This window comes from Trichomonas vaginalis, chromosome III, assembly GCF_026262505.1.
Source record: "Trichomonas vaginalis G3 chromosome III, whole genome shotgun sequence".
In the NCBI taxonomy this organism is placed as follows: Eukaryota; Parabasalia; order Trichomonadida; family Trichomonadidae; genus Trichomonas; species Trichomonas vaginalis.
In genome coordinates, this window is record NC_067205.1 from 23,716,852 (window position 1) to 23,731,159 (window position 14,308).

Here is a 14,308-nt window from a genome sequence, read left to right on the forward strand (position 1 = left end):
AATCATATCTTTTATACAAAATAAAAAAATAAATAAAAATAAAACTAACTTTATTTTTTCTGTCTTAAGGAAATTCATGAAAATTCACGGGGGTGAAAAAACAGGTGAGATCTCACCTCTTCACCTAACATTATTTTTGGTGAAAAATGACCAAATTTCATGAATTTTCACAAAAGACCAAAAATAAACGCTTTACATGTATTTTTCAGCAACTTCGTCAAATAATTTTATAGCTTTATCTATCTCATCTACTTCAAACGTTTCTTTACCTTTCATGGGAGCACCATACCTTTTCTCAAACTTTTCAAGTAGTTCTGTTTCTGCAGCTCTCATATCATTAACGAACACAACCTTGACTCTATTGACTGTAGAGTCATATCTTTGAGTTATATTATATGTTCTTCCTATCTTATATCTCTTTGTATTGAAGTCCTTCGGTTTCTGAACGATGTAAAGTAAGCCTTCACTGCAACGTTCTGAGTCGAATGAACCATAAGTTATGAAGTTATATCCAACAACTGGGTCAATCCATAACAAAACTATTGGTATAAGACTTTTGTCAATGAGATATGCTCTTGTTCCATGAAATGCTACTGATATCATAAGCTCAGGATTTCTTGTCAAAATTTTCTGAGTTGAAGCATTTCTAACCCAGTCGTTTGTTTTCTTTCCAGATGGTGTTATAATGTCTGACAAAGAATATTTGTTGTATTTCTTTGAGTATCTTACGTTTAAATCACCTATTCTAACCACTTTGGTGTCATTGTCTATCTTTCTAACTGTTTCAAACTCAATGTTTGTCATTACTGTCTTTACATACAAAATAAAAATTTTTCTTAGAAAAAATTAGCGTTATTTTTCTAACTAATGAAATTCATTATTTTTGTGCTGAATTCAATAAAAATAAAGTTTATGTTAGCATGTTAGATCTAACATTCTACCCTAAAAATTATTTTTTATTTTTTCTATCTTAAGGAAATTCATGAGAATTCATGAGTTTTTGACGAAGTGCAAAAGTTCACTTCGTGTCATAATGCAAAAAAATAATGCTGAAAACACACAAAATTCATGAGTTTTTGACGAAGTGCAAAAGTTCACTTCGTGTCATAATGCAAAAAAATAATGCTGAAAACACACAAAATTCATGAGTTTTGTGTGTTTTAGACCATGTTAGAAAACAGGTGAGATCTCACCTCTTCACCTAAAATATATTTTGTCTGATTTACATCTAATGAAAAAGTTTAGAAGAATTTTCTTATTCTTTCTGGCATATTTTTGTCTTTCCAGTACTCCCGCTCTAATGGTCCCAGATGTGTTGGCTTCGACTCTCTCAAGTTCTTAGATGGTATAACATCTTCAACACCTCCTTCATATCTTACTTTATAAGTGTCATCGTTTATGTTGTAGTCAAGTATTTCAATAACCACTCCTCGCTTTGCTTCGTCAATGGTTTCAGCAAGTTTGCCATTACTACTTTCAACTAATTTATGACGAGGATAAAACGCAATAGAGTCGTCAGCAGCTTTTATAAGATATCCATTACCTTGCGTAGAGTCTACGATATAATAGTTTCTACTTAACCTTAAACGTTTCTTTGTCAACGGTTTGTCGTCAAGAACTACACGAACTTTTGTACCAGGAATGAGGGTAAATTGTGTTGAATTTCTGATATTTTGTGTTTGGCTTCGTTTCTTTTGTATATACTTTTCTTCTTGTTGTTGTGTCATTGAATTTGGTGTATGTCCTGTTGTAGAATGTGTTGAGGAATTATATACTTCGAGAAAATGTTTCATTGTTTCTTCGGTAAAGTCTCGCTCTTGATTTAAATCTCTGAGCGTTCTTATGAAGCGGTTTATGATGCCGAGTATGTTATGGTTATGGTCTTCAGTAGTGTAGTGAGTTATGTTATGCTTAATGAGAAAATCTGTGATTTCATTGCTGAGATATGCACTGTCTTGGTCTGATGTTAAAGTACTTGGGCTATGTTCTGCTACAAACTTTTGTAAAACTCTTAACACTTCACGAGTTCCTTTATTTTTCATTGGATATGCATATGCTTTACGAGTGTTAACATTAATGAAGATGAGGAATGGTTTATGTCCTCCTTTTCTGCTTTGAATGAGTGTGTCAAATTGGTATGCGTCAGGAGCGTTGGAGTAAATTGGTAAAAAGTAGTCGTAAGGGTTTATTTTTGTTTGATGTACAACATTTTTGTCAAAGAACCTTTTCACTTCAGCTCTGTTAGTAAATCCCCAACTCTTTGCAGCTTCATTGAACTTCTTAAATGACCTCCATGGATGTTGTTCGAATACTTCTTTCAAGCTCATTTATGTAAAGTTAAAGATTTTATTCTAGGCTCAAGCGCGTTCATTGAACGCGGTACCATGCGAATATAGTCACAAATGGTGGCATATAATCTGCACCCGAGCCTGTTGGATTTGTTGTGAAAGTATGTGAATGATTTCCTCCTGGTTCAGTTGGTCGAAAAGTCTTTTTTGCTGCATTGTTATAAGATGGAGATAAAACGTCATTGCCAGCTTCATACTCTGAGTTTTATAATGGGTGGTCTCTTAATGAGTGGCTATGGTCGCCAGAAAAGTTTGTAGTTCCTGTATGAGTGTGGGGTGGAAGGTTTGCTTCAGTAATTTTCTTCGAACCTCCTGTTTGCTTTGAATATCTAGCACAGTATAAGAATTTATATACAATCTGTTCCCCGTACCGAAACCCAGAACTGTTGCTGGATTTATTGAGTTTCATTGACGTATAAATAGAACCTATAGGATATAATGTTTGAAGTATTTCTGTCTTTAATGTTTGAAGCTCTGTTTTGTCAGCTTTCTTATCTAACATTGCTGGTAGTTCATATGCTTCAAAGTTTCTGGCATGATCTTCAATATTCCTGCAACTCTTATCTAAATTGTTAAGAGTATCTTTTACGCTTGTACTTGGATTTTCTAATGGTGCACTTGAACCAAGGTCAAAGTTCAATATTATGTCGTCTGCTCTAACAGTAGTGAAGGATTTATGTGTATGGTTCTTGTCAGCTTTACTGTCTAACATTGCTGGTAGTTCATGTGTTTCAAAGTTTCTGACATGACCTTCAATGTTCATACATTTACTATTTAAGGAGTTTAGTGTATCTTTTTACGCTTGTACTTGGATTCTCTAATGGTGCAGAAACCAAGGATATAGTTCAATATTATGTCGTCTGCTCTAACAGTAGTGAAGGATTTATGTGTAGGTTCTTCTGTCGGCTTTACTGTCTAATGTAGCTTGAAGTTCATTTATATCGGAATGTTGTGTTTATGAGATTTCAAAACTTTGTTCATTGCTTCGAGTTCAACTTTGTCAGCTTTACTTTTAATAGCATCTTCAAACGTTATTTTTGCCTTAACTCTCAAAGTAAATCTTGGTTCAACTAATACACCGTTAACATTGAAAGTAGAGGCATAAATTTCACCGGTATAACCAAATGCTTCTGGTGCTTTAGCTACATCATACTGTACAGTACAGCTTATGTCATAACCTTTAGCACGAATGTATTTATATCTTCTTTCATTAACATTTTTTGTCTTCGCTTCATCACTTCGTGTTAAATATCCATGGTAGTCCGTTATAATCTGTTCGTCTGAAGTTATATAATGAACATGGTTTTTATCTGCTTTACTATTTAATGTAGCTTGAAGTTCATTTATATCGGAGATATTGTGTTATGTTCTTTATCTGCTTTTTCGGCTAATTTTCTCTTCTATCTCATTTATTTCAAGTTCATGCTACCACCACCTCCCGAAGAAGTATTTTCTTCAGCTCTTGAAGAACGTCCACTTCGCCATCTTTGGTGTCAATAATGAGACTTTGAGTTAAAACCTTTCCTGTCTTAATGGATGTTTGTAAAACTTCTTCTTCACCGTGTTCGGGGTCATGGTCGTCATCATATCTTGTGAAATCAGAGATGTTGTCATACATTAAGCATATCTGTCTCAAAAGTTCTGCTATTTGAAACTGGAACGAAAGATATACAGAACTTTCATCATCTCCTAAAGTCAAGTCTGCTTTCTTAAGTATTTCTTGAATGTATGCAATGAGAACAGAGTACCTTGGAAAATATTCGAACAATATTTCATTAGCTGTTGGTTTTGGTGGTTCTTCTGGAGTTTCTGTTGTTTCAGTTCCTTCTGTTGGAGTTTCTGCATCTCTTGACTTCAATGCTCTTGCTCTCAAAGACCTAAATGTTAGAGCACCGGGTTTTACAAAGGACTTTATAAATGCTTTAATAGTTCCTGGTAAGTTATTGTTTAGCATTAAGTAAGTTCCTTATGCTTCCATCATGTACGTCCATAGCACTATGTAAAAAATCTATACTTTTCTTGTAGTCAGCAATAGACTGACTGTGATTTTTTAAAGATTTGTCAATACCTTTAAGCCAATCTTCATGCATGTCTGATACTGAGCCAAGAATATCATTTGCTTCCTTTAGTGTATTTTGTGCTTGTCGTAAAGTATCCAATCCCGTACGTGCATTGTTTGCTATACGTCTTACAGTATCTATTTGACTCCTTGTTTCTTGCATCCAACCAGATAAAGTTTTAATAGTATCCGAACCATTTGAAATGAAGTTCAAAGCATTTTTAACGTCATCTAAAGCTTCTTCACCAAGTACTGCCCATATCTTTCCGATTTGGTATTGAAGAACTCCATATGAAGCAGCTGTTAAACCAGTATTTATAAGGTCCCATATCCATGATTTAGCAGTTTTTCCATCCTTTCCATCCAAACCGTTCTCGCCTTGAGGTCCTTGTATTCCTTGTATTCCTTGTATTCCTTGTGGTCCTTGTGGTCCGGTGTCACCCTTCTCTCCTTTCAGTTCATCTTTATGTTCGTTATAATATTCTAATGTCATAAGGTGTACATCATTACTGCTACCAGCAACGCCGAGAATTTGTTTCTCATTCATGACTAAATTCTTTAGGCATTTAATGTTGTCGTCAAATCGAAAGCTTTTTAACAATTCAATGAGAACATTCAGTACTTTCACTATTGAGGCATCTACTGTAGAATTTATATATTGCACCGTTCCATCATTTATGATGGGAACCTTGCTTGTTGTAATGAATGGGTCATAAGTGTTAAAAGTATCGAAATCAATGACTTTTTTAGTTTTTCCATCGTCAATGACTAAATCATTGCCTTCAATGGTTAAAGTTGAGTTTTCGTTTACTAGTTCATGTGCTCTTCTTGCTTCATTTGTTTCATACGCATATGCAGCAATAGTCATATTTTAATGAGAATAAAATGTTGTTCTATTTGCAAAGTACAGACCCAAACGAATACGGGACAGTAAAGCTACAAACAAACTTAGGTCTTCAGAATGAAGCGCTTGCTTTCAGAGTTGTTGACTTCAATACTATCGCAACTTTTGTCATAACAGATGAAACAGATTTCATGGAGTTTGAAATAGATGACAAAAGAAGTTTTATAACATTTCCTAACAGAGCAGAGTATAGAATAGATAAAATTGCTGGAGTGTTAAATGCTCTCATAAATGAAGAAACTATTGACAACATAGATGTCGAACTCTCTTCTGAGGGAACATTGAAGTTCAGTAGCAAGAAAGAGTTCAAGATAACACGAATGAGTCATAGAGTTCAACTTCTTTTAGGAGCATACCATATGACATTTCCTTTGAAAAGTGTTGACAAAACGATTGAGATGAAATCTGTTCCATATGTATGTTATGGTAATTGTTTGTACATTGAGTCAAAAATAGCTAATGTCACAGGCATTTCAGGAGTTAATAGTAAAGGTTCAGTAGAATATAAATCTTTCTGTTATGCAGTCAATTCAATGTTCATTCCAAACGTTCCTGTCATAGCAACTCATTTAGGTAAATGGGTTCGCATTAGTCCTCATAATTTGAAAGACATGCAATTCAGACTTGTTGACTTTCAAGGAGAGCCTGTAGAACTGAAGGCACCAGTGCGAATGACTGTTGAAGTTGACTTTTTAGAAAATATTAAATGCAACAGCTTACAAGAGAACTCAGAGCTAAAAATATAAAGTATGAATGTTATGTATTAGGTCATGAACTTTGGTTGTTGCTGTTTGATGAAACAAATGAGTTAGTTATGTCAGTCAAGAGAACAGAAAAATATTGTGTTAGTGAAAACTGCACCAAGTCAATAAGATTAGGTTTGCATTATGAAGATGAGTTCGATACTGTTGAAGAAGTTTTGGATAGATATTACAAATTGCTAACTTGAAATTTTTTGACTGACGGCGCAAAGCGCCAAGATGGGCTCAAAGAGCCCTCCTGACTGCTTTAATTTACTAAAACATATTTCAAACAAAGTTTATATTCTGTTGAAAGTTTTGTATACTCGTTCGAATATTTATACTTAAACTCAACTCCTGGAGTACCTGGTGTTTCAATGATGCGGATGTTACCTATTTTCATGAATGGTGGCGTTTGACCACAGCATTCGATTTCAGGGTCGAGATAGTCAATGACACATTGTTTCCCTGTTATTCGTGATATAACATTTTCAAGGTCCTCCTTTGTTAGAATTATTTGGTTCTTGCTTATAAGATTTGTCAAAAGCTTCTTATCGTCTTTGAGTAAAATTGTTTGGTATAACTGAAGAAGGTAATGGTCTACGTTATCTGAAGGATTTGTTTGAACATTTGTGTAAGGGTTGTCGTTGGCTTCTCTTGAAAGAATTTGGTCCAGTGGTGGATACTCTAACTTAACATCTGATGTAGCGTTAGCGTTTGAAGCTGAGTTTAAATTCACGGATTTCAGTTCTGGTTCTTTTTCTTTCAAACACTCTGAACTATAGTTCTTTATGACAATATTGTTTGTCGTTCGTGAGTCAACATTTGATGTTGGTTCAATTGGAACATTAACGGCACCAGCTAAGATGGATTTGCTTCTCATTTCATATAGAATAAAAACCTTTTATATGTATGAAATGAACAATATACTCGACAAGGGTTTTGAATGTAAAGCTAACGAATGAAAATATTGTTGAATTCACTGAGACAGGTGCTGTGTATAAAGATGTAGAACTACTGAACAAAAGAGCTAAGGGAAGAAGCAGGAATATGAACAAAGGGTGGAAGCCTATAAAAATTTATGTCAATGATGGCTCAGGAGGTTCAAACATAAAGTATGCAGAAAGTTATAGAGTTTATGCTCTCAAAGGTGAAAAGCCTTCATTTAAGAACAGCTATTCTAACGCATATCCTCAAAAGCTAACGGATGGGGAAGTGGATGATATGAATGACAGCAAAAATATTAACAGAAATGGCGACAGAGATGCATGGAATTTGTTTACCATCAGTCAATTGAAGGTTAAACTTTAAAACAATGTTGGTCGTTCCCATGGAATATTTTTGACTTTAATGGTATTAGTCATGATATGAATCTCAAGGTATGAACGAGGAGAGATGAGAGACTTATATGCTTCCCAAATTTCTTCAAAAGGTAATGTTATACCTGACTGTTTCCAAATGAGTTCAATATCATAACGTGAGAAACCTTGAAAGATAACGAAGTCAGTTATGAGACGTTTTATGTTTAAAGCTAAAAACCTCCATGTTTGCATAAGTATTGCTACAGTTAAATGGTAATGTCTGACTTTAGTAATGATGTTAGCTAATGGTGAGTCAGGCTTTGACACTAAACCTTTTCCGGCGAAGTCGTCGCAAACGAGCAGAGTGTTTGAAGGATATTTTTTGAAGGGGTATTTTGAAAGTTTTGATAGAATGTAGTTTGTCAGTCGTTTCATATCGTAAACTCCTGAGTATTGACGTAAGTGGTGTTTGTCAATAATTCTTTCCATCTCCTCAGAAGTCTTTTGCATTCCTGACTGTATAAATTCAACGATGGCATAATATTTCCTCTTACGTCGAATGTAACGTTGAAGAAATTCAATGAGTTCACTGTCTGGAACTTTAACGATAGAGGCTTGAACTTTTGACATGAATGTTTTCGCTGTTGAGTCCATAGAGTCTGAAGTTGCTGATATAATGATTTGGTCATAGTAAGAGTCGTTTCCTAAACGCTCTGTTATGAGTATATGACGAATGAGGTTAAATGTCTTACCTGAACCCATCTTTCCACAATAGAAATACACACCATTTGAACAGAATTCATAATCTTTGCTGAAAGGAAGAATGAGAGAAGAGTTAAGTTTGTCTGTAGTTTCATTCATGTCTTCATCTACGTCATGTATTAAATGCTTCATTTTATCTCCATTAAAAATGCAAGTCAGAAATATTCAGAACATAGCACCGAGTCTAACTGACAAGAGTATAAAGATATACTATGAACACGTTATGATGAAACCAACCAAAATTCAAGAAAGTCAGTATACTTATGAATATCCAAGACACTGGGTAGAGTATGTAGGAGGTGAGAAAGCTATTGAAATCAGACAGGTTCGAAGTATTCCAGCAGGAAGGACAATATTATTGAAGAACTTTAATGTTTTGAGGTATAATGATGAAACAAAGAAGCAAGATAGTTTTCCTGTTGCTGTGTATGTGAACTTAGATACAGGAGATGACATGAAAGTTTTTAATACAAAGCTTCAAACGGTAGTGAGAGAACAACTGACTGCGGAAGGGCATCCATTACCTTCAGAAGTTACCATAGCATATAATTTTGAAACAAACTCAATAGATTTTAAAGTCATCTCTGCAAAGAAGTCAGGATTTACATTTAATGAAGCAGATGTATATTCGAATGAAAACTTCAATGCTATTGCATGGTTAGATAATGACGATTGCTTTAAGAAAATCTTTAAATTCAGTGACTCAAAGATGTCAATAGATGACCTTCGTGGAATGTTACCATCGACGTTTACAGTAGAAGGTTCAGCAGGATTGCTTACAAGATTGTCAATTGGTGGTATTTGGTCTCGTGAAAACATTGTTATAAAATCCAGTATAAGTGAATTTGCTGAAGAATCTATATTATGTCTTTCAAACTACATGTATTCGCCGCCGAAGCATTATAGTATAACAAACTTTGTCAGTAAGTTTAACATAAGACTTGTCGAACCTTCTTCAATGAAAGATGTTGTGCTACCTAAAGATGGAAAGGATGGACTCATTATTGAGATGATTTTAATAGCATATTAAATGAGCTTGTTCTTGAAGGTCGTTCATGATGAAATAACAGTTGTAGAAGATGTTAGCAATTGTTCAGATATTTTGAAGCGTATAGATGATATAAGAAAGAAGTTAGATAGACCGCAAAGCGGTGAGGGCGAAGCCCGTGAGAACGCTTATGTTTCATTGACTTTCTCCAGTAACGAGAACTTTTATGAGATAATATTGAAGAGAGATGATTTTAATATGGTGTAAATGGTAGCTTGGGCAGCTTTAGGCGCAATGGGAACAAAAGCATTAGCATTTGGAGCAAAAGCACTTGGAGCTTATGACGCAGTAAATAAAATGAGTGGAGGAAGGTTTTCGAAGACATTAGATGCAAATAAAGGGAAGATTGGAGGCTGGGTTGCAAAGAAGTTAAGATTAAATAAAATAGGGCTCATAAATAAAGCATCCAATTTGGTTGCGACTGAGTCAGAAAATGCTTTAGGAAAGGACGATGAGTTTGCAAAACACGCAAAAGACTTTAATGACCAGATGAAAGGTGAAACAATGCATTTAAATAGAGTCGATGGAACTAAAGAAAATGTTTCTTCTCCACCAGTAGTTCTTCCGTATGGTCCCTATGGAATGTATGGAAACCCTTACGAAAGACCATTTGACCCATTGACTGGTGGAAGTAACTGGTATCATTACGGCCGAAGAAGAAAGATAGTCAAGTTGGAGACAGACGTGAAGAAAGCAACTAAAAAGAAACCAAGGAAGAGAGTTATAAAGCAATGAATTCAACAGGGTGAAAAAACAGGTGAGAAAACAGGTGAGATCTCACCACTTCACCTAAATTTATTTTTGTGCTATGTTTTCATACGTGTGAGGGTGGTGATATCATTATTTTTTAAGTTTATTTTTTATTTTATTTGGATGTAAATGACGAAAACTATTGAGATAACAAACTACAACGGTCATGAGTTCAAGAATTTGTTCTTCGTTCCTCGTGAAAATACATTCTATCAGATACGAGGGAGAAAGGGTAAAGTTAGTTTGAGCGTTTATGAAGGAATGAAGAATGGAAAGTTTATACAAGCATACGATACAAACGGTAAACGTGTTTCATTAGCTTTGTCAAAACTTACTAACATTCATTTTGACAGTGATTTTGACCTATATGAAGAAGAAAGTGAGTCAGAAGATTATGAGCTGTTATGTGAAGCACAGCAATGGGAGGAGTTGCAATACTTTTGTAAGTGAGAGCGCTTATTTTTTACATTAATGAAGTCGTTTGTGAAAACGTTAGTGAAGTGAAGTGGTTGGCGGCTTTGTAAATATTTAATGTTAAGTTAGTGTTGTCGTTTGTGTTGTAAAAATATATGTTAATGGTTTTGTAAATATTTAAGGTTAAGTGGTGTACGGAGGCGCGCAGTGCCTCAGTACACGACTTAACCATACTAACTCATGTGCAACATCGAAAGATCTTGAAGGTGTCACAGGAAAATACTTTGGTCCCAAAGGCGAAGAGCGTCTCTCTGAAAAATATTATACAGAGGAAGGCGAACAGACAGTGTGGGACTACTGCACAAGAATTACAAAAGAATATATTACTAATTAAAATGATATTGAAAGTAAAGAAAATAAATTTTATAAAATTTATTTTATCTCATTGTTTCGTGCCTAAGCTTTAGCGATCCATTTGAGATATGGACATGAAGTCATATGATATGGTCTTCCAATTCTTGGCATATGTTCTCTGAACATTTGGAACCTTGGCTTCATGAATCTTTTAAATTGTGGATGTTTATGTGGAAGAAAGCGACGCCTTATTGGAAAACAATGTGAGGATGTTAAATGGCAAGGTCTTCTTGTTAAGAAACGATGGCGTCTCTGATTATGATGGCAACACCTTATTGGGGATTTAAATTTATGTGTGCAGTTTTGCAATTTCATTGGGCAATGTTTTATTGAACGGTGAGCTTTGTTAAGAGAAAATGTTTCAGGATACAATGGAAAGATTGCTCCATTAATTGGCATAAACTCATCATAGTTTGATTCTGGAGTATACTCATTTCTATGGCCAAAGAGGTACTTCAGTGTTAGTGGGAATGACTGCAATGCTAATAAGAAGTCCATAAATGATAACTTTCAGAATCATCTCAATTTGAAATCCGATGAAATTCGCATAAAATCAATTATAAGAATGTTTTAAATGAAAAAAAAATTTTTCAAAAATGGCAAATGACAATTTTGTTTGAATATAAAAATATGAAAACGTGACGGATCTTGAATCTATAGAAGGAAGCATTTTATCATACTATTATTTAATATTGCGCTTGGGTTCGAGATTGATAATAAAAAAAACTCTTTTGAATTTAAAATTTATAGCAAAAACACCTTTATTATTCTTTCTATTGTTCCCATTCTTCTCTTTTGAGCCAAATCTACTAGATGCTAGTTAAAATTTACGTTCATGATGCAAATAATTATTTGATTTCCAGCATCTAGGTGATTTATTCTTGTAGTACTTTCATTGATTGGAAATAACAGAAAATTATTCCTTTTCTGTGTCACTTTTAAATCAAATGTGAGGCAATAAGTGCTTATATTGCAAATAGTAAAAATCTTAAATCACATCAAAGAATAAGTTGTCAAACCTTAAGACATGTGACTAATTCAGAATATAAAATGCAAACCCTACATCCCAAATTGCATTCAAATGAAAAATGGATAAAGTATTTGATTACATGATGAAAAATTAATACTAATATAATTTCATAAATATGGAAATTGATTTGCATATTAGTTTTTTTTGTTTTTAATAAGTTTGGAAGGTAAATTGCTTGTTTTGAATCTATTTTTTAAATTTAAGATGTTTGAAGATGCTACACACTTTATATCGTATTGTACTTTAATTTTGGATAAGTTTATATTATACCCCTTATTTGATTAACTATGAAAAAAAAATGTAAAGGGTATGTATGCATTTAAAGGGACAGATAGAATCACATTGAAAAGGTAAATTAAAATATATTGAGATAATAGTATAAAATATGAAGATAATATTACTCAATAATAATAACATGTTTATAAACAAAATAAAAGCTACAAAATAAATATAAATATGTTAAAGCTGAATTCTGCATGAGTTAATTCTTGGCTTACAGATCATCATCGATCGATGAGCTGAAATCTTCCTTCTATTTGCCATTTGTAAATTAATATTTTCCCTTCTCTTAATAATAGTAGCAGATGTTTCATGAAACATCGGTAAATCTAAAAGATCTTCGATGGTTGGTCGACAATCCGGATCGAGATTTAAGCAAACTTTAATAATTTGAGCATAAGCTTGATCTTTAATATATTCGAGGCAAGGAGCCTTTGTCATTGAGTTTTGACAAAGAGTATGTCGATCTTTTCCTGGCCATGGTAATCGACCTGTGGCAAGCATGAAAAATGTTACGCCGATTGACCATATATCCGCCTTCAAAGGGTCAACAAGTCTATTGCAAATTATTTCTGGTGCCATAAAAGGTATCGAGCCGCCACAATGGAAATCATGCTCGTTATCATTGTAGATTGAAGACATCCCAAAATCGCAAACTCTAATTCTATCGTATTCATCGATCAAAAAATTACCCGGTTTTATATCTAAATGGGCTATGTTGCAGCGATGGCAAGCGCGCACTGCTTTAAGAATACCGATTGAATACTTTTTGATTTGTTCATCTGTTAAGTTTGGATTCTTTCGTAAAAATCCACCTAAAGATATAGGGCAGTATTCCATGAGCAAGTAGACAGATCCATCATAATAATCATATCCATAAAGGCGGATTATATTCGGATCGTCTACTTGTTTCATGCAATCAATTTCGTTTTGTCTGAATTTTTTTTCGAAAATCGATTTTAAAGCAAACTCTCGTTGATACATTGGGTCATAAACTTTATAAACGACTCCATTACCTCCTGCACCTATAACTTCCCGGAACTCCAAAGATTTTAGCTTTATATATGACTCATCTCTTGCATTCATTTATTTTTAATATTCAATTGAAAAAAATGAGAGGCTTTCAAAATTTCATAAATTATATTTGGGTTAAAATTTTATGAAATTTAATGGAATAGGAATAGCAGAATAAAATATCTAGCTCTCAAAAATTTTATAACGATAGACAACAACAATTGGAAATAAAAGTATATCGTTATTTGCAATTTGTCAATAATATATTGTTCAGGGAATTGAAAAGCATAAACAACAAGTATTCAAAAGTTGTTAACAGCATATGAATGTATATTCATATTATGTTCATAAATAGCAAATAAAAAATTTTTTGAATAGTTTGATAGTTTTTATATAAATGATAATATTTAAGCAATATCTTGTAGTTTATCATTGCATTTTAATAATGATGGATTAGATTTTTCAAAAGTGACATTCAATTTTGAGTGAATATTCAATTTTATAAGACTTGAGAAAATGTCTTCCCATATCCATTTAATGAAAATATCAAATTAATCAAAATAAGTTTATTGATTTTTGAAATTAAGATTAACGATATTATAAGATTGAGATTTTTGTAGGAATTTAGCATATTTTTGCACATTAAAAAGCAAATCTGATGCTTTCGCCTCATTATTTAGGAAAATTGAATTTGATTTCATCATCAAGTTAAGGGTCCACTCTAAGGCCAAATAAGGCCTATCGTCATCCCAAAAATATTGCTCAAGATGGTGTTTTACTAAGACCCAAAACTTAAAAAACACAAAAAAATTAACTTTACTCTTTTGAGATCCTTATCGGATGTGCAACAATTTGATGCAGTATCGCAATTCGAATCCGATTTTTTAATGTAGATGTACTCTAACATTCTTGAAAAAATGCAAAATGATATTAATTAAGCTTTTCATTTCTGTATCATACACGAAACAAAATCATTTATTATACTAAAATTTATCAAAGTTTGAATAATGAAAAAAATAATATCTAAATTTTTACATTGAGTCGGCTATTGATATGGTCAATATTAAATCGTTTAAAAATGGGCATTGGCCAGAATAATACCCACTAAAATACACTTTTTTTTAAATGTTATCAATTTGTTATGGTATATCTTTATGATAATGAATAAAATGCTTATCTTTCATAAGTAAATACATAATTTATGCTGAAACACAAAAAATAACACGAAAATTTTTTGCCAACATT

General features: G+C 33.3%; 7 protein-coding genes and 3 pseudogenes across 10 annotated transcripts, besides 1 other annotated feature; 3 read left to right on the forward strand and 7 right to left on the reverse strand.

Annotated features, from left to right (window-relative positions):
• Positions 1–10,500: part of a mobile genetic element that runs on past the window's edge.
• On the reverse strand, positions 193–539 carry TVAGG3_0752410 (annotated as a pseudogene). The gene has a single exon. A coding segment is annotated over exon 1 (347 nt).
• Positions 1,603–2,327, reverse strand: TVAGG3_0752420 (integrase core domain containing protein family; the record flags this gene model as incomplete). The annotated part of the gene is made up of 1 exon (XM_051245300.1): positions 1,603–2,327. A coding segment is annotated over one exon (725 nt), but the record flags the coding sequence as incomplete, so codon positions are not given.
• Positions 2,368–3,467, reverse strand: TVAGG3_0752430 (annotated as a pseudogene). Its single transcript has one exon. A coding segment is annotated over exon 1 (1,100 nt).
• On the reverse strand, positions 4,202–5,275 carry TVAGG3_0752440 (annotated as a pseudogene). Its single transcript has one exon. A coding segment is annotated over exon 1 (1,074 nt).
• On the forward strand, positions 5,293–5,917 carry TVAGG3_0752450 (uncharacterized protein; the record flags this gene model as incomplete). Its single annotated transcript, XM_051245301.1, has 1 exon — positions 5,293–5,917. A coding segment is annotated over one exon (625 nt), but the record flags the coding sequence as incomplete, so codon positions are not given.
• TVAGG3_0752460 (uncharacterized protein) lies at positions 6,580–6,934 on the reverse strand (the record flags this gene model as incomplete). The annotated part of the gene is made up of 1 exon (XM_051245302.1): positions 6,580–6,934. A coding segment is annotated over one exon (355 nt), but the record flags the coding sequence as incomplete, so codon positions are not given.
• TVAGG3_0752470 (protein of unknown function, DUF4107 family) lies at positions 9,370–9,897 on the forward strand (the record flags this gene model as incomplete). The annotated part of the gene is made up of 1 exon (XM_001299001.1): positions 9,370–9,897. One exon carries the CDS (start codon positions 9,370–9,372, stop codon positions 9,895–9,897), a length of 528 nt encoding a protein of 175 aa, XP_001299002.1.
• On the forward strand, positions 10,042–10,362 carry TVAGG3_0752480 (uncharacterized protein; the record flags this gene model as incomplete). Its single annotated transcript, XM_001299002.1, has 1 exon — positions 10,042–10,362. One exon carries the CDS (start codon positions 10,042–10,044, stop codon positions 10,360–10,362), a length of 321 nt encoding a protein of 106 aa, XP_001299003.1.
• Positions 10,501–10,782: 282 nt separating the features above from the next.
• On the reverse strand, positions 10,783–11,238 carry TVAGG3_0752490 (uncharacterized protein; the record flags this gene model as incomplete). The annotated part of the gene is made up of 1 exon (XM_001299003.1): positions 10,783–11,238. One exon carries the CDS (start codon positions 11,236–11,238, stop codon positions 10,783–10,785), a length of 456 nt encoding a protein of 151 aa, XP_001299004.1.
• A 932-nt stretch (positions 11,239–12,170) lies between these two features.
• TVAGG3_0752500 (MAP kinase kinase protein) lies at positions 12,171–13,135 on the reverse strand (the record flags this gene model as incomplete). Its single annotated transcript, XM_001299004.1, has 1 exon — positions 12,230–13,135. One exon carries the CDS (start codon positions 13,133–13,135, stop codon positions 12,230–12,232), a length of 906 nt encoding a protein of 301 aa, XP_001299005.1.
• Positions 13,136–14,308: the final 1,173 nt, after the last annotated feature.